The sequence below is a fragment of the Motacilla alba genome, chromosome 1, assembly GCF_015832195.1.
Source record: "Motacilla alba alba isolate MOTALB_02 chromosome 1, Motacilla_alba_V1.0_pri, whole genome shotgun sequence".
NCBI lineage: Eukaryota > Metazoa > Chordata > Aves > Passeriformes > Motacillidae > Motacilla > Motacilla alba.
Genome location: NC_052016.1, coordinates 104,476,584 through 104,496,184, shown reverse-complemented (window position 1 = coordinate 104,496,184; position 19,601 = coordinate 104,476,584). Strand labels below are relative to the sequence as shown.

General features: G+C 41.0%; 1 protein-coding gene across 5 annotated transcripts in view; it reads right to left on the bottom strand.

The window, feature by feature from the left end:
• SHROOM2 (shroom family member 2) overlaps positions 1 to 19,601 on the bottom strand; it is a 119,187-nt gene that overhangs the window by 30,289 nt on the left and 69,297 nt on the right. Inside the window, exons 2-5 of one of the 5 annotated variants that reach the window (XM_038155970.1) lie at positions 16,727 to 16,831; positions 14,499 to 14,630; positions 6,590 to 9,224; positions 4,559 to 4,662 (exon numbers count right to left, since the gene is read on the bottom strand). In XM_038155970.1, the coding sequence (XP_038011898.1) occupies positions 4,559 to 4,662; positions 6,590 to 9,224; positions 14,499 to 14,630; positions 16,727 to 16,831 (2,976 nt within the window). Of the gene's footprint in view, positions 1 to 4,558; positions 4,663 to 6,589; positions 9,225 to 14,267; positions 14,477 to 14,498; positions 14,631 to 16,726; positions 16,832 to 19,601 lie in introns of those variants that run through there. The other 4 variants (XM_038155877.1, XM_038155710.1, XM_038155792.1 and 1 more) reach the window with 4 other exon arrangements.

Here is a 19,601-nt window from a genome sequence, read left to right as displayed (position 1 = left end):
CTAAAGGGGGCTACAAGAAAACTGGAGAGGGACTTTTCACAAAGGCATGAAGTGATAGGACAAGGGGGAATGGCCTTAACATGGAGGAAGGCAGGTTTAGATTAGGTATTAGAAGGAAATTCTTTACTGTGAGGGTGGTGAGCCACTGGAACAGGTTATCCAGAGAAGCTGTGGACTCCCCACACCTGGAGGTGTTAATGACCAGGCTGGATGGGGCTCTGAGTAACCTGGTCTAGTGGAAAGTTCCCCGGCCATGGCAGGAGGGTTGGAACTAGATTATTTTTAAGGTCCCTTCTGAACTGAACTATTCTTGTACTTTATGATTCTTAACAAAGAAGTTCAAAATAGATATACAACACAATGCTGGCAAAAGTTCTTGTTAGCAATTTAAGGAAATGGCCCTTTTGCTGCATATAAAAACCTCTAAGGCTTCAAGTCTTGTATTTCAGTAGCTCATTTACTAGTTAAGCTGATCCTAACACTGTATATTGGTACCTTGTTAATTTTTTTGACATCACAGTAAAAGAAACCCAAATAAAATGTACAATTTAAAATTCCTGGAGTTATGAAAAACTGTAGTTTCAAAGAATATTTCCAATGAATAATTTACACCATCTACCATTGTAAACATGAGGAAACCAATTTGTCCAAATGTGTATTATGGATTGTTGGGGTTTTTTCCCCACTATTAATCAGTCCTCATAGATATGTAAACCCCAACCCCTATAATGGTCACAAATCAGAAAAAGCTAAGAGAAATAACTATCAATATACATGTGTATATTTTATATGTCTGTATATATATAAACATCCATATATGCATGATACAAATAAACACGTACACAAATGGTAATTACACACTGGTAATTTTTAAATTCTTTTCCATCTCACTCAGTTCTGAAGACATAAGGTCAGCCACATTCCTGTGTTGCTGAAAGTCCTCCTCCTTCCTTGCACAATAATTTAATAATTTGCTGCTCCTCTTGGTAAGTATGGAGCCTGGATATTCACCAGGTGTTGAAAAATCTTCCTTGTAAAGAGCCTAATAAAAAACTTGGGAACATATCTATAGGCTCCCGTTTCTGAATTATCAAAGATTTTTCTAGAATATTATACTTGGGCATTTAGGACAACTTAAGCATTAAGAAATTATTTTCATTTTGGTTTTGTATTGTAAAGGCTGTTCCTCCATCTTCAAGAGCTCAACTCAAATAGGAGTAACTATTAAGGTATGAAAACACTTAAAAACATTTTATAGTGTTTAATTAAGAGTTGAGTCATACTGTGGTCCTACACTTGACACACATATGCTCTTGGACTTGACACCTATTAAATGTTGAAATATTTTCTGCAGCCTGTAATCTCGGATACCTTTTTTCACTTTTTGAAGTTATGCAACTTTAATAGACATCACAGGAACAAATTAACAGAGCTAGGAGTCAAAAGTTCTTAGAAAGTAAATAAAGGCAATGGCTGTAAACATCTCTAGTAGATGGCAATCTTAAGAATTAGATCATAAAGCATGAGTCTTTTGATGCAGAATGACTTATGCATGCATGTCATACTGCAGGAAGCCAGAGACTACTGGTCAGAGCATCCATTTCCCTCTAACTTTTTGAAAGTCTATTTCAGTTTAGAAAATTTCCCTTTAACTTTTTGAAAGTCTATTTCAGCTTAGAAACTGTGGAGACTTCTATAAGGAAGGTAATTATATAATCAGTTTAAGTAATTTTACAAATGCAGAAAGAGATGTGCTTAAAGAAGCACAGACTTCACAGCCGTAAAAAGGTAAGCTTTTGTAAATAATTTGAAATAGAGTGGCACAACAAAAATAAAAAAGCAGCATTTTTTTGTTTTACAGATTAGCTGAATTGTATAATGCTTTTAAGCTGTCTTAACATTAAGAACATCCATAGAATCACAGAAACCCCTCGGTATAAAAGTACTCATCTCGTGTTAGATGACTGCATCCCTCTAAATTCCTAACAAGAGTGGTTTGATTCTTCCATAAGAGATGACAATGGACTATTTTCTCTTCCTACAAAAGTAATACCCCAAATTACTAAATACTGCAGTTCAGAAGAACATGGTGCAGCTCTTCTAAAAAGGGAGATGAAACAACCTGAATTAATTGGAAGCACTCAGTAACCTCAGAGGGGAAAAACAGAGCTCAAAGATGAAAGAGGTTCATAAACTATCTTCATCAACTCAACATTCACACACCACTCCTCCCCCCCGCCCCAATTTTTCAAAGTACTGTTAATTTACAATTGTGTGCTAAAAAAGAACAGCCAAGAAAATACTGAAGCAAAATGCTCAGGAGAAAAAAAAACCAAACATCTTTATTTTTGTTTGTTTTTAAAAAGCCATTTGATGTTACAATATTCTAACCCTTTTTCATTCTAGAGTCAGTGCATTTAAAAATACTCGTATTTCATATTTCTGAGGAAAATAATCAGAGAAGCTGTAAATGGTAGCTATTCAAAGTTTATTTCAAGTTAGTTTTTTTTTTCATTTCTCAAAACAACTGAAGGGGAGGGAGGCCAGAGGCACCCTGTAGTGTAGGACAGTCTCTAACCTGGAGAAAGCACCTGTAGATTCCACAGCTGTCTCTCAGCTTGGCTTCCTGCAAATCTCATGCCCACAAATGCAGAAGGGCCACTCCTGTGTTCAGCCCCATCACACTGACTTTGGTAGCACAAAGGCCACCATAGCACACAGGTCTCAGTAGCACAAAATAACAGCTGCCAGCTGTTTAATCCGAACATAAATTTTAAAATAAAGTATTAAATATGACCATAAGGAAGACCTCAGATTTGGTTACTATTCATGTTCTAGAATATATCCTGCATTAGGTAGCTTTGCTAGCCATTTGCAGATTGCTAGATTTTAAAAATAGAAAGCTAAATGCCTTTAGGGCAGCTCAAAAATCATAAAATCAATCCATGCCATGAGGCCAGTTCCTTTTGAGCACAAGAATGCCTTGTAAAACAGGAGCACACGGAAATATATATTGTTTCCCATAAGGCAGCCATTCATTATCACGCAGTGGTAGTTCACAACACAGGAATTAAATGCCCAAATGAGGGATTTTAATCAGTTAGTTTTTTGAATACAGAAGGCATATCAAGCCTCTGCATATCATTGTTGAGAGAAAGACTGTGAAAGAGACCATTTCACAAAACCTTCTGTAATGCACTAAAATAGCCAGATACCACATCTGAAATAGTATGTCAAAATAGGCTCCAGCTGAAAAAAAAAGTTACTGCAGCTGGTGCCCAGTCATGTGATTTTCATGGATTCCATGATTATAAAGCAAGAATTGTGCTGCACAAACACTGCTAAAATGCTGGCGTAGGAGTATTATTCACATGCTTTTGTGACTCGGCTTCAGTGCTGGAAGATGGAAATCATTTCACTTGCCCAGAGATGCTGCCCGCCCACAGCAGCCCGGCCGCTCCCGCCCGCCCTCCCCTGCCCTCCCCACGGTGCGCGCACCCTCGTGGGCTGCTCATTTTGGAATCGCTACCGTAAGTACAAAGGGCTACAGAAAACTAGGAAAATGGGGGGTGGTCTCTTCAGCTAAGCCATAAGCAATGTAAAATACAATCATATCAACCCACAAATAAATACTAACTTTTCACAAGGTTTTATGGTCACAACTAGAGGGTATGTTTGCTGTTTGCTACAGTTCATTATTTCCTCTCCCTTGAGAGATTAATACCACTTACAGAACTGATGAAAGCCTATAGAGGTTCTTTTTTCCTATGCATGGGTTCCCTCTGTTATGAAACCCAGAGCTGTCAGACCTGGCAACAGCAGCGTGTGCACAACCTCAGCTCGGCTTCAGCAGCCGCAGAATCAGCGATTGCTGAAATCACTGCTTACACCACATCGGGCCAGGATGAGGACAACCCTCAGCATGCTAGACATTTAAAGGATTTTAACTACACTGTGCATACAGTCACACCTTTGAAAAGGGTTTGAAAAAATTGTATATTAATTAAAACATGAAGTAACAGAGAAAAATTAACAGAGAAAAGCAGAGCTCTTCAAACAGTAAAATTTTAGTGTCTTCTATTCCTGAGCTGTATTCTGTAAAGCCACAAGAAAAGCAAAGTATAAAGTGGTCCAGCACTACTACATTTCAGCAGCATGCTGTCTTTGCCAAGTATAATACTGGAAATCTCTTTTGGGAAACCCCAGGGCCCCAATCTACCTCCGAGAAAAACCTATAACTATCATACAAATAATTCATGCACACAAATAAGAATCAACTGCCTTTGAACAAACTATAGTATGCTCAACACTCAATGATTTCTTTAAGCTCACACTAGAGTCCCCAAAGATTTCAGTCCCAACATTAATTCTATCATGCACATTGAAATATTGGGGGAGAAGGAGGAAAATAAGGGAAGAAGACACTGCAGAAACTCTGAAATCATCACAGCAGAACTCGCAGTTTGAGTCAGAAAAAGATCAGATCAGAGAAATTTGTCAAAAGGATTGGTCAAAACCAAATCTTTTAGAGAGAGAAATTATGAATCACTGTACTTACCTTACAGTGCAGTTCCTCTCATCCAGTTTGTTAGTGTTAGAGAAAATACACTCCCCATCTTCTTTTAAATCCTCTGCTTGCCTCCTTACTTCAACTGATACTTCCTAAAAGAGGTTTGTAGTACAAGTAAGAGACCAAGTCATCATGTGTCAGACTCCCAAAAAATCTGCGATTATGGAACCTCTTATTTGTGGGTTTGCTCTGTTCAAATATACATGAAGTCAACAGCATAGCATGTTTTAAGCTTGTTTGGTTTTAAGCAGCGCAGCGTGCTCTGTGACCTCCTGTGCTGCACTCCCGACCTGGCTGTGCTCGCGTTGCTGCTCTGCTTTGCCGATCTACAGAAGAGCTTAACATTTTTATAAACGTTTGCAGCTTCCATTTGGCAAAAACAAACAAACAAAAAAGAGGCACAGAAGTTGCAGAAGAGCTGCTCACATTTTAGGAGATGCAAGTATGCACCAGATTGTGAATCCCCGTGCGAGTACTTCAGTTTCTCAGTAAAACACCAACAGTGCAGTTCCAGAACATTATTATCTCCCTATCTTCAAACAACCCCACCCAAAGCATAGCTTTGCATTACAAACACTGAACCTACAGGAAATTTAATTGCGCATTAGCACTGGAATAATCTGAATCATATATGCAAAACAACATCTTTATTTACTTCAGTCTGTTGAAAGCATCTTCAACGCACTTATCACCATATTTTCCAGGTGCCTAAACAGGTGTCTGCTTTTTGCCCCAGGAGGCCTATACTGAACTTAAGAGCACTGACTAATAAACCAGAAATGCATACAAGGAATAGATTATATGACTTTCTTTCTGCTGGGTGGGCAATTATTTAATAATTCAGTGAATTTAATTTTCAAAGTAACTTCCAGGTGAATATTTTCAGTGCTTCAAATCCCTACCCTAGTAAATTATCTGCATAGTTAAGTCTGCACATAGAGTTCAAAAAGAACTTTTGCCAAACATAAAAGACTCTTTAAAAAAAAACTTATGGAAAGACAGTCCACAACTTTTAGAGATCAACATTATTGTTTCTCTTTGAGCTATTCTCATTCTACTCCATGTCTACACAGAGGTATCTGTGTAGGTATGTATGCAAAGTTTTTATCAAGAGTGGAAAAATAAAGAAAAAGTAATATACAACTGCTTTGCTTCAATTCTGTTCTTGCAGAAGGCGAAGTTCAACACAGGTTGAACACACTATGACTCCTTATACATATCAGATAATCTCATAGTACCTCGAACAACATCTTTTAACAGAGAACTAAAGAGACTTGGTTTCTCTGTTTACTTCCAGTGCCACCTGCCAACCATTGCCTGGCCCTACTTGGTTAAAAATTAATTTAATATTTACTTGCAAGTGGAACGGACTTTTGGCATCTCTCTAAGGAATAAATGTATACATCTTAAATCAAGCAAACTGACATAAAACAAAACATTAAACAGTTTCATTGTTGCTCTGGCTTTAACATTAACAGGCATATTTGTAATTTCTAAACTTTGTCAGGCAGAAGCTTTGTCCTTTGCAATTTTGCATGAAGCAAGTTTAGAAGAAAGGAGCAAATCCATGGAAGTTGTTAGTCCATTAAAATTTAGACAGAAGTATATATTATTTACATGCGGAACACTTTTCTTCATAGTTTCAGATAATTCAAATAGGGAATACAGCCACACCAATGAAAAAATAAGTCTGGGAGAAAATTGCTTTGAACCTTCAAAATCTCTACTGTAAAAAAGAGGGTATTAGCAAATCAACCATGTTTTTTTTCCTATCTGACTACAACACACAAGAAATTATTTTGATCCAATTGCTCTTGTGCCGCACAAACTTTGATCTTCCTCATTTTACTTAAGATAGCTACCAACAACATTTGCTCCTTTACTGACAAAAGGCAAATACCATATTACGTAGTGTTCCTAAATTGGAAATTTTCACAAAAATTCTCTTTTCCCCTCCACTCCTCTACTGTCCTCCACCACACTAGGCAACTTAAAGAAAAATGCAAAAGACACGTGTACCTGTTTGTAGAAATCAGTGGAAGGGGATGATCTAGACCTCTCGTGGGTGTATTGGGATTTCCCAAGCTGTTCATGGCCTGTATCGAGGATATTATCAGCTGAATGGTACCTTCCTGAGCCCCTTGGCTCTATTGGCTTCCACTGCTCCTTCCACGATGCCTCATACTCTGCAAAGGTTCCCAGGCGCAGTGGCTGTGCAGGTTTCCCAATCCTCTCAGCAGCCCTATTGCTGCTGCTATGGTGGACACTATCTTTTGAAGCATGAGCAGTTTCAAGTCCAACAGAGGTTACCCGACCTCTTCTCTCATACCACAGCTCCTCTCCCTCTTGTGCTTTCCTATCTGTCCTCTCAGGCTGTCCCTCTGCTAGACTATGGGGACCTGGTTTCTGTGATGATTTTCTAAATGCAGGCTTACTTGTTTCTTCAAAAAATTTCCACCTGTCTGCAAATGAGCCCAGGGCTTCTTCTGATATGTTTGGACGGCAATGAGCATGGCATTCATCCTCTGACATGCCCACCTCATTCATCTTCTCTGGTTCTGAGTATGACTTCAGTTTTTGCTCTGTTGTGAACCTCTTCCTGGCTCCAATCCGAGAAACATGATGAGTGCCACTCCCTGTAGGGTTTGGTTTGGCTTGTGTAGCCTCAAGGAATCCAGAGACATCTTCAGAAACCAGCAATGAAGAGTTGTAACTACCAGTTTTCCGCTCAGGTGACCTGGGGAGATATTCAGCGGGGCTGGGCTCCAAGTCCCGACGTTTGAAGGACGTCGCGCTCAAAACCCTGGCCTGGGCTTCCTTGAGGTGATCTTTGTAGGTGCTGGTAAAGTTTGTGTCAGGGGAGGCGATGACATTCTCTGTTGAATCTGGTTTCCAGGCCTCACTGCACTCCTCTGTTTCAGATGACCCTACTAGTGTAGCAGTACTTCTACTTTTCTGCAGCTTTGCTCTTCTCATTTGGATCTCATTTCTGAGGGTTGTTGCAAAACGGTCACTCCTTCGTGCCTGTTTAGACAGGTGACTGTCAAATGAGGTCTGTCGTTCTGATATTACTTCTGGGTTGTTGTCAGACTGTTTTTTCCCTTCCTGAGCTAAAGAGTGCAACATTGGTGTCTTCTGAGGAGAAATCTTGCTACTCTCATCTTTCCCCCACCTAAAATCTTTCTGAGCAGATCTGTTTTCAGTGGTAAGGACACAGCCCTTTACATACTCCTGCTGACCGTGCCTAGTTTCACTTTCCTCAGAGCTATTCTCACAGCTTTTCTTTTGTCCAGATTTTTCAGTATGATTAGGTTTTTTAGACTCTTCTACTACAGCACACCTAGCATCTCCCTCTCTGTCCACGGGATAATGACTACTGCTCTCACACCTTGTCAGTGAAGATTCAATAGATTGTTGAGGTAGATAGTATTTTGGGTTTGGGGCCATTGTAATAACTGCAGAATTTTCATGAGGTCCAGGTGACAAATCAGTTCCCACTGCAGGCTTCCAGCTGTCATCCTTGAGTTGTAGTGGCTTTGAGCTTCCCTGAGCAGGCTGTTTTGCTGTCACACAATAATATCGACTTTGTCCAGTGTTGTCCACCTTCTGTTCAGCAGCACTGTTCAAAGAGGAAGTGTTGAGCAGACTGGCTTGATTTGGACTGTAGCCATGAAAATGATCTGTAGTTAACTCCTGAATGCCACTGTAGGACAGATAATGTTGCTGATCCTTAGGTGCAGCTAAGATTCTTGCACTGTGATAAAAGGTGCTTTCATCGCTGTACTGGTGCTGGTGGTGGTAGGAGTAAGCAGACTGTGCAAACCTAATGTCGGTGCTGGACAAGGATGGCTGCAGTTTGTTCACAGTTCCTGCATTACTACTGTACCTTTCACCAGCTGAAGAAAAAGTGTGTTCTGAACTGAGATCAGATTTGTAATTTGAGCTGCTGATCCTCCTGTCACATGCTCTGGAGGGCCGTCGCTGCTGCTCTGCAGTTTCCAAACTCCAGTCACTCCTGGGCTGAGATCGGTTCAGGGCTGTAAAGTGCTGTGTGCTGGCACCCTCTGAGTACACAGGGCCCTGGGCTTTCTCATGGCTCTTGGTGGCAGCAAAGCTGTCACTACGAAGAGGTGGAGGTGGTGGGGGAGGAGATGAAGACTTCTTCTTATCAGGAATGTACCAGACAGGTCCAAAACTGGATCTTCCTGAGCTAGTGAGCTTGCCATCTGGGTGTTCCTCTGTTCTAGGATTTTTGTTGTTCTCGTATTGGATGGGAGCTGGCAAATACTCAGGTTTGTCCTCTGTTCCACTGCTGTCATTCAAAAACTGGCCAGACTTGCTTCCGTGCTTAGCAGTCTCCCAGGGCCCCACTTTGTAAAGCATGTTCTCTGTTGAAGAAGTGTCCGCATTGGACAGAGTGTGGTCAGGGGTGCTAGAACTTGTGGAGAAAGACCCATAGGCTGAATCCCGCTTACTTTGGCTCCCTAGATGATCAATGCTACTATTAGACCTTGCAGAAGAAAGTCTTCCATACTGGGCTACTTGGGGAGTGTGGTCCCAGCTGTCCATACTTCCCAAAGAGCTGAATTGGTCAGAAGTGCGATATAGACTTGACTGATCCCATGAGTTTGATAAGTCATGAGAAGAACAACTACTGAAGGAAACAAAATTTTAAAAAAGTGTCAGAATAAATATGAAAAATTTCCAAAATTGCCACAACATAATTACAACCACCCATTTTAATAATATTGGTTAAATCCATTTGCACAGCAGTTAAAGACAAACAATCTAACAAAACAAAGTTTGAACACTAAGTCAGGGCTCTAACTTTATACTCCACCACTGATTCAAAGCTTGAAACCTTAGTAACTACCTCAGCTTCCCCATGTAAGTTTGCCAGTAAGTAATATGCATTTATCTCCTTGAAGGGTCCCTTGTCCTTGTGCAAATTGTTGATTTTGCTTTTAGAAAAATTTAGTTTGAGATCCATTAGCTCCCTCTTTCCCGGGACAAACACCAACTTATTTTTCAGCTTATTTTCCAGGCACCCCGATTCTTCCAGCTGTTAAACTCACATACTTCCTCTCTTCATCTCTGAAATATGACTCTAAACTTCTTCAGCCCTTGATTTTATTCCCTTGTCAATAAGTTACTCCAATAAAGTTATATCCACATCTGCCCATTTGTTTGATGTTTTAACTTTTAAGCAGAGACGCACTAAATGCATTTGTCTCAAATACCTGCACATGCACCTTAGCAGTGTGGTTTCAAACCACTCTCAAGCTGACACTCTTAAAACAACATTCCGTTCCACCCAGTTCCACAACATTGGCAGGAAAACTTCAGGAGGAGATGCCAAAGCAGCATAAGCTCTGCATGGCCAAAAAAACTTCTGACTTTCCTTCAAGAATCCTTACTGCCACCAGTTTCTCCCTACCACTCTTTCCACTATAAAAAAATAATCTTTGACACTGTACTTTTTTTCAGGTCTTTTGCTAAGGACACTATTCCAAAATCCTGCTGCTCCTGTTACCTTCCTCCCCCATGAGTTTTGTTTCACTTCCTTTCATTTATTTTCTCTCTCAAAGTACCCACCTCCTGTCAATCCAACACATTGATGCTGAGATGACAGTCTTGCCAATTATTCCCATCACATCTCCCTCTCTGAACTTCACTGGTAGCTCCTCCTGCTTTTATATACCAAATTCAAATTCTTGCCTTTGCATGAAAAGCCCCTTGGTAGAAATCCCAGAATTATTCACTTCCCTGTAGCTAGAATTATATGAGGTATCTATCAAATCTTGTGTTGTAAGGAGACCTGTGAAATCTAGCAATGAAATTAGATTAGTCCACATAAAAAATACGAAGAGTGATACAGGTCTTCTGTCAAAAATATTGCAAAGATCAACTCAACAGTTCTTTGGAATTCAGTACTAACAGAACTGGTTTGGTTTTTTTTCCCTCTACTACTATAGTCTTTTAAACTTCTTTTCATACACAACATGGTCAAAAGCAATTTATAGGAAATAAGAGAAGATATGCTTTATGCTTATTTTCTAAAAGCATTTTATTAACAAGATACACTAACAATTTTATGTTCTTTCATTCATTTATTTTCAGCATTTAAAACATCTTGCTGAATCTTTTAAAAGGTCTTAATTGTCATCTTAAGCTGATACTGTGTTGCATGTAAAAAATATTGTGGATTTTTTTGTAAAAGAATAATGTAAGCCAGATATTACTAAAAATTGCTGATATTCCCACTCCCTTGAGCACTAAGGAGATCATAGAACCATGAAGGTTGGAAAAGACCTTTATGTTCATAAAATACAAACAGATACTTGGCATTAATTAAAAGAAAGATGCCACTTGTGCAGGAAAGCCTCAGTTTACAGGTTTCATGTAAAACTGCTGGTATCAAATGTGAAGCAGAGATATCATCATAGGAGGTCAAAGCTCTGCTAGAAAATGCCTAATGGAAACCCAGCAGAAGCAGCAAGCACTCGAAAGGACAGGAAGGTTTCTAATGGCATGTTGCTGCAAAGCGTGGCCTCCTGAGGTCCTAAACTGCAGGGCAATCCTCCTGTGAGCCCTGACATGGAAGAGAGAACAGAAGCCATTTCTCCATGAGCCTTGCTAGCATCCCAGGATAACCTCCTCTCAATGGCTGTTTTAGAGCAGTATAGAAGCACCTACACTGCTGGTCAAAGTCGAGCAGGTGAAGTCATGGAATAACCTACAAACACCATCCCTTGGCGACACTGGCCAGTAAACACCCTTCTCAACCCTGGGGCGTGAGCTTCTGCTCCTGGACCCTTACAGAAATTATCTCCTCTCAGCAACTGCATGGGATTACAAATCAGATGCACCTGACCCTAACTGCCCCAAAGCCTCAGTTTAGGTCTCAAAGCACATCTGTCCCACAGCCACACCTGTAATACCAGAATGAAGCAGAAGAGGTGTTTGGGTTCATCTGCACAACCAGGGGCACAGAAAAAAACCCAAAGGCTCCTCTGTTATAGTATACCCTACTGCCAGAAAACACAGTTTAAACTTTCAGCAACTTCAGATAGTTCAGTTACACTCCTCCCAGAAAAATGCACTCAGCCTTAGTTTAGGATGGGCCAGGAAAAAGAGTCTGCACGATATTATTATGGTGCGGCTTCTGTGAAAAAGACAGAGGACTCACAGAGGGAAATGAAGGCACCTAAAGCTTTACAAGTTCCAGCTCTCTAGCCTTCCATGAGAGGCATCTAGACCTAGCCTAGTGCTCCCACAGATAACTTACAATTTTTGCATTAAAGTCACATGATAAAAAACCCATACATATAGTGCTGGATGTGAAGGGCTGCGTTCCAGGACTACCCTCTCTCCTATATACTGGTACAGCCTTTTCTGGGCTGTCTTCCTCCAGCTTCATCCACCTTTTCAAATGTTCAAATTCATCAGGCTGGCAAAAACAAAGCTCCAGCAAAACCAACCAACCAAGAAAACCCTAAAGCAAACCAAACTGCCCATACCTTAACCTAGCAGTAGACTGTATGAACAGTCTTCAGGGGGCTGTTTTGGCCAGCTGTGCCCCACTCCACCAACACACACAAGTGTCCTGCGTGCCCCCTCCCCCCATGAACTCTCCATGTTTCACAAGTGATTTAGTGAATTTTCACACTCACAGAGAGAACCAGGTAGGCACATTCAGAAGAGATTTTAGGCTTTGAATACCAATCTCAGATGCTTAGCTCAAGGAAGGACAGGAAATTCCAGAAATAGCCCAGGGATGGGATGCCTGGGCTAGAAATATCCCCTCCTCTGGCTATTTCAGTTATCTCCTTGCAGCTACTGATTGCTGTGCTTTCCAATTAGCTGAGCTTTTTGTGAAATGTATTTGTAAAGTGGGGAATCTCAGAGGCTGCTCCCCTCTTTTTGCAGATCAGCAAGCCCAAAGAACCCCACTCTGCCACTGAGATCCCCAAAGTACCAAAATCCTTGGGCTGCCACTATGGGAATGCTGGGTATCCTCCAGCAGCAGCATGGTAAAAGCAGCTCTGCCACTGAAATGGTCTTGGACAACAGACACCAGGGCTGACAAATCTTCCAAATAGATTGTCTTTTAAGTGGGCAGCACAGGCAGCCAAGGGGTTCAGGATGGCAGTGATCTGGGAACTGTGGTATGAGACTGTGCTAAGGCCGCTAAATCTCTCAGCAGCATGTGAGAAATAAACTCTTGTTTTTATTACTATTAGCATCTGCCAGCAGTTTTGGCTATTTCTGGTATGTGAGGGGAGAGGACTGCTCTATTCCCATCCCCTCTTCCTTTACACCCACAATTTTCCGACCAAACGTCATTTCAAACTGGCGTGGAACCATTTTTTTCTCTTTTTTAAGTACTGGGACACACCCAGCTCCTATCAAAAGACACCTTGAGACACATCTTGTAATATTTTACTTTCACAAGGTACAAGGACAACCACCAGGAAGAGCAGGAAGTATATAATGATTTACAGCTTAGTATAGAAGACTCATTAATAGCAGAAATACTCTTTAGCTATAGCATTGCAATGAGCAACCCTACAGAAGATTTTAGAAATTTCTGAATTTTGTTTCTATGTACAAGGACTTTTACTGTCTTAAAATCTATAAATCTAAATCAATGAATCTATAAATCTAAATCAATCTAAAAATCTAAATCTAGTATAAGTTTAAATACAAACTTTAAATCAGTGTAAACCAGCAGAAAATGTAATCAAAGTTTCTAAAATTTCTACTAATAAAGTATTACAAAAAACATTTTAAAAACGCCCTTTTCTATTGACTTTATTCAACAGCAGATTAAAAACTTAGCTTAAAAACAGTAGGGAGCTCCCTAAGAAAACAATGTCAAAACATTGTAAATGTTCATCTAAATATAAAAATTAGATGAAAAAGTAAAATAAAATACTGAAGTATTAATGTTCTTTTGGTTTGACTATCACAAAATGTTAACCTCAAGAAGTAATGATTCAGCAGAGAATGCACAGCACTAAGTATAGAAAACCAAAGTCTACTTCCAATACTGGGACTGCACACCAGACTAATTTTCTGTAATGCTCAGTGTAACTATGGCCCAATGGGAACTGAGAAGGAAAAAGTTACAAAAACAAACAAACAAACAAAAATAACAGCCTCTCCCTCCCAAAACCCAAGAAAATCTTTCATGAAAATGATAATGTCACCTAGGAGCAGGAAACAAACAAGAACCTATGACCAGACACAAACAGGCGTTGCCTAAATGTTTAGTTTCACAGCTAAAACTGCCTGGGTGTCAGCCTTTCTCCATTAGTTGAATGTGACCTAACAAACATTAAAGTGCTTTAAACAGTGACTGAAAATCATTGGTCTTATTACCTCTCTAGACAAGCATGATCACAAATGCGGGGAAGGATTACAGAAAGTTTAACTAATTACAGACAGTTTAACTAATTAAACCTAACTAAACACCTTAAAAGACAACAGTAAAGCATTCTGCACCCTCTCTTTCTATAAAAAGCCCTTTTAATTGTTTGAAACAATATTTTTATTTTCTTCTCCCTTTCCTATTTCACTTTATGAATGTTAATTTAGATTGTTACTTTGCCTTAGGATTTTACCAGTGGGCATTGAAAGGAAATGCAGAGCAAGAAGCACAACCTTGTGACTACCTTTAAAGCTAGTTTCTTACCTTTCAATCACACGCACATATCACAAACTGCTTCAGAAATCCACTCATGCACACGTCAAACTTCCCCAACTCCCCCTTCACGCACCGCAAGGACAGGCAACTCTAAAGAAGTATAACACCACGATTCTGCCTTGGTTGTTTTTAAAAAAGAAAAAAACCCTCAGCAACATGACCTGCGTTATTGTAGCCGCTGTTAGGAGCTGAGTAAGTGTAACTTAAGCAGAGACTCACCTCGCATGGTAGCTCGAGTGCCAGGAGGCGCAGGCATTAGACGAGGCAAGGTGTGACGTGGCTGCCTCAGGTTGACTTTCGGTAAATTTGGTAGCGTGCCAGGAGTGTGGCCTGCAGGCTAGGTCATTCCTTCTGAAAACAACAGAGGCAGAGGGTGCTACTTTAATGCAAACAGTTCAATAAGGTGATATGCAGCAAAAAATTTACCAGGGCAGCAGTAAAACGTTTCACAGATAGGACAGGGGCACAGTGACTTTAAATGACAGCAAAACTTTCTAGGTGCATGCATGCCAGTTTTGAAAAGACATCACCATTTCTTTAAATTTCTTGAAAATGCTTGAGATGCAGTGAAATGCCAATTTTTTTTTTTTAAATGGGTGGCAAGGTGGGTGTTTTTATACAAGGAACAGAGACTGATTTAAAGCGCCTGACACGTATTCAGAGATTTAATAGTTAAAGCTAACATTAGACTTAGAACTCTTTTACAACTTGACAGCAATAAGGCTTTGGTAAGATTTTACTGTAGGTAGGTGCATTTGGGAGGAGCTAGGAAGAAATGAGTAAATGACAGGCAGGATTAGAGCCATGTACATTGTTTCATACAAGTTAGTGATACAAGCAATCATATTAACTCCAGGCAAGTTCTGTTTCAGCTCTTGAAATGTTTGGCATCCCAGATATGCAGGGAGGTTTTGTTTGTTTTGGTGTTTTCTGGGATTGTTTTTTAAAGAATACATCTCAGTATCAGTTCAGTGAATCATGTAAGTCCCCAAGTATTTACTTGGATATCACCTCCAAATGTTCCTGCTCACCTAACAGAAGAGATCCCTTCTAAGTACCAACAGTAGGTTGTTAGAGCTTTGCACCTTAAAACCAGTTTTGAAAAATTGCTCCAAACTCCTCTACCCCCTTCCTTCTGCTCAGGAATCAGTAACTACAGCTTGCATTGCCTTCCAAGGACTTGCTGTTTGTTACAGCTCTCAGCACTCATGGAGTAAGTGCATTCTTTTTTCCCTAAGGTTAAATAACCCTTCTGGGTGGAACCCAGCTACTTCTGTTTCAGTGAGCAGATGCCAATTACAGGCCATTTGTCTAGACCTTCTCACTTGGGAATGAAGCAGGACCTTCTTTGAAAGTAATTCATCCTGCCCTTCTTCTTGGCTCGTCCTGGAGGAAGTGTAATTTAAAATTTAGATGCAGTATGAGGTTTGACAAATCCCATCTTTTGACGTCCGAGTCTGAAATAAAGGCTTATAGCACCCATAGTTGTTAAGATTTTTTAATGCACTTCTGTACTTAAGAAATCTATTACTCCAAGGTTAAGTAATTTGCTACACTGAAGAAGTGTTCCATATTTTCAATTTAAACTGTAAAAAGATACTTCTACATTTTTTTACTCATTCCCCCTTTTTATGAATTTGGCTGTTATCAGACCGCCACCGCATTTAGAGACCTAAACTAAAGCCAGTATCTTCAAAACAGGTCAGCTCTGAGTACATGGCTTTTTGAAATACATTCAGGAAGGTCTGAAGAAATCATTGATGAATTGCCTTTCCAAACTCTGCATGCAGGATTACAGAAGGAGAATAACAATTCTACAGTGAAACTGTAATTTCACTACAAAGTGCAGCATTATTACTGTCACTAAAAAAAGAAGTAATTGTTTCCATAAACAAAAGCCTACTCTTCTCAGCATGACAAAAGAGAAAACGATTAAGCCGAGCATCTCTAGTTGCTTGTTCTTGGTAGGACTAGGACGGAGCCCCAGTACTCTCAGTGCAAACAAGTGCAAAAGATTCTGCTCAGCCGTGCGACGACTCCAGACAATCCTTGCTTGCTCCAGGCTTGTGTGCAGGTATGGAAGAAGTTTTGATTCCACTGTTCAGCTGCACAGAACATCACATGAACTTTCCCTCCCACTACTCATCTTTAACAGTACTGACAACAACTCAGCAAACCACGAATACCTGGTAAGGCAAATTCAGCAGATTTCAAGGCATCCATTCAGCTGAAAAGGTTTATCTTTTATGAGACAATTACTTTTCTATGATGTACTGCTAAGGAAACACAAGACTAGGAAACTAGCACAAGACAAGCAGCGTTTGGAGCATAAGGAAAAGAAGGTTGGGAAGAGGGCTTCTGTGACAGTTTGGGCTTGACAAATGGCAGGAGGAATCCAAGCACTGGGAAGAAACAGAAGGGATGCACAAGTAAAGTCAGTACTGTACCTCATGGAACTTGTCAAGATCTTGATAAGATAGCTCCTCGCTACATGAATGTCATTTTCAGAAGGCATTTTCTGTGCTACAATATCCACCACCACTTTCATCTTCCTGAGCAGCCAAGCAAGGGGAGGAACAGACTGGACTGAGTTGTGGCATAAGGCAAGTCAAGTGAACAAGAATTTACAAGTTCTGTTGAATTTTCTGGTTTTGTGGCCACACAGGATTTTTGAGAAGGTCTTTTTTTTTTTTTTTTTTTGGACATAATGGTCTGAACAGCCTAAAAATACTGGTAGGATACTTAGAAGGTGGAATCTCACAGACATCAAACACCTGCTTTTGTAGGGAAGTTCACAACATGACTAAAAATTAATTCACCGTACACACTCAACGGTACTTTCTAATAGTAATTCTAATTAAATGGTAAGAATCTATCCTGCACTTCAAGAAATGATTTTTTCTAAAAAGTGGACTGCAACATAAATATTGATTTCAAAACTCAGCAAATGGATAGAAGGACTAGAAAGAAAAGATTCAAGCCAGGAATATTTTGCAGGCAACTGAAGAAGCTGGAAGCTGAGCATTTACATTCTAATGTAATAATTCTCTATTACTTCTGAGTGACAGAATGAGATCATCTGAACCTACAACTCAGAAAACCTCCAGCATGAATGGAGCATTATTAAAAGCACTTCACTGAAAGTATCTTTCTACCAGTGCTTTTACAGAAGCTGCTGGAAGGAAAATGTTGATAAGCATAGAAGATAGGTTGCAAAGGAAAAAAGATAAAAAGCCAGCAGATACAACAACAGAAACGTGTGTTTCTCCAGCACCACCTTCCCCAAAAGAAATTGTATCACTGTTATCTACCAAACAGCACCTCTGTTGTAACCCTGCTATACAGGCTTTTGTACTTGGAGTAACCAAAGAAAAAATGTGACAGGCAGTTCCAGAGGCCTGCACCCAGATGAAAACCAGTTGCTAGAATTTATTTTATAGAACCGTAAAATAGTTTGGGTTGGAAGATCAGTCAAAGTCAGTTAAAGATCCCTCAGTTTAAACACCCCTGCCATGGACAGGGGCACCTTCCACTAGAGCAGGTTGCTCACAGCCTCATCCAGGCTGGCTTTGAACACTCCCAAGGATGGGGTATCCACAACTTCTCTGGCAACCTGTTCCAGTGCCTCCCCATCCTCACCCAAAATAATTTTTTCCCAATATCCTATTTGTCTGGTAATGTTTCATTCCCGCCCCCTGCAAAGGCCTAACTGCTGGCACACGCCTCAGGCCTGAGGCTGCGCACGTCTCCCTGCGAGCAGCGGCAGGCGCGGGCCAGAGGCAGCGGGTGCCTGTGCCGCAGCCCCCGGGCTGCTCATCCCTGTCCCGAGAGCTCTTCCCGTCCTTCCCGGCCTCGTCCTCCCTGCCCCGCGCGCGCCCCCTGCCGGCTGCCTTGCGCCGCGCCCCGGCAGGCAGCGGCTCCGGCCGCCGGCGCTCCGGCTCCGCCGCCTCCTGCCGGGATTATTCCCCATCCCGTGCCCTCCTCAGGCCCGCAGAGCGGCACATTCTGCCGTGACCACACGGTAGCGGCTTTTCTCCTAGCGGCTGCAGCACTGGGGCTGCAGAATTGCGCTCCACATCTGCAGTAGTCACCGACAGCCAGGGCTCCCCACGGCACGTCTAACCAGAAGTGAGCATTAGAGGCCAGTCCTTGCAAATGCAGAGTCACCTACTGTTCATCTGCATCTGCTGTGACAAGAAATAAATCACAGAATCAGTCAAAGAATGGTTTGGGTTAAAAGAGACCTTAAAGATCATCTCATTCCAACCCTTCTGATGAAGGCAGAGACACCTTCCACTAGAGTAGACCATTTGCTCAGAGCCCCATCCAACCTGGCATGAATGTTTTTAAGGTAAGGTGTATCTGCAGCTTCTCCAGACAACCCATTCCAGCGCCTCACCACCCTCAGAGCACAGGTGTTTTTCCTAACACCTAATCTAGACCTACTCTCTTTCCATTTGAAGCCATTCTCCCTTGTCTTGTCACTATATGCCCTTAAAAATAGTCTCTCTCCAATTTCTTGCAGGCTCCCTTTAGGTTCTGGAAGACTGCTATTATGTCACCCCAAAGCTTTCTCTTCTCCAGGCTGAACATTCCCAGTTCTCTTAGCATTTTCACATAGGAGAGGTGCTCCAATCCTCTAATCAACTTGGTGGTCTCCTTTGGACGCACTCCAACAGGTCAGTTGACTTCCTGTGCTGGGGATGCCAGAGCTGGATGCAGTACTCTAAGCGGGGTCTTCACCCTAATAAAACCTGGGTTTAGATAAGAAATCCCAATTTTTCAAAAGTAAAAGGATGGACAAGTCAGTGGCTTCAGTCAGAACTGAGCTGAATCTAAAAAGACAGAAAAAAAAATCCCAAAGCAGAAGCATCTGTTCTTTTTAACTCTTACTTACACATTGTCAGCCCTAAATCTTTGAGTGAAAACTGTTGTAGTGATCATTCATATTAAAAATTCTTTAAAAATATATATATTCCCTTTTCAGTCACGTTTCTACAGTAAGCTGTAGACCATATTTCAAGGTACAAACACAAGAATTTGGGAACCAGTCAGTGTAGTGATGTTGAACAGCAGCTATCAAAATAAAACTCTTCTCCCTCCATTCACCACAGTGCAACTCAAAGCTTTTCAGCAGTGCAACAAAGCCTTTCTGTGTTGTTAAAAATTTTGTTTTTAAAATAGCCCAAGTTTCCAAAGTTGCAGCAGGAGGTCCAAACTACTGGCAGTCATTTTAAACCTCGTCTAGAACCAGAAATTTGGCCTAATCCCAGTGTAATTGGCTACAAAACATGCCAAAGATGCAAGGCTAAGGAAATGCAG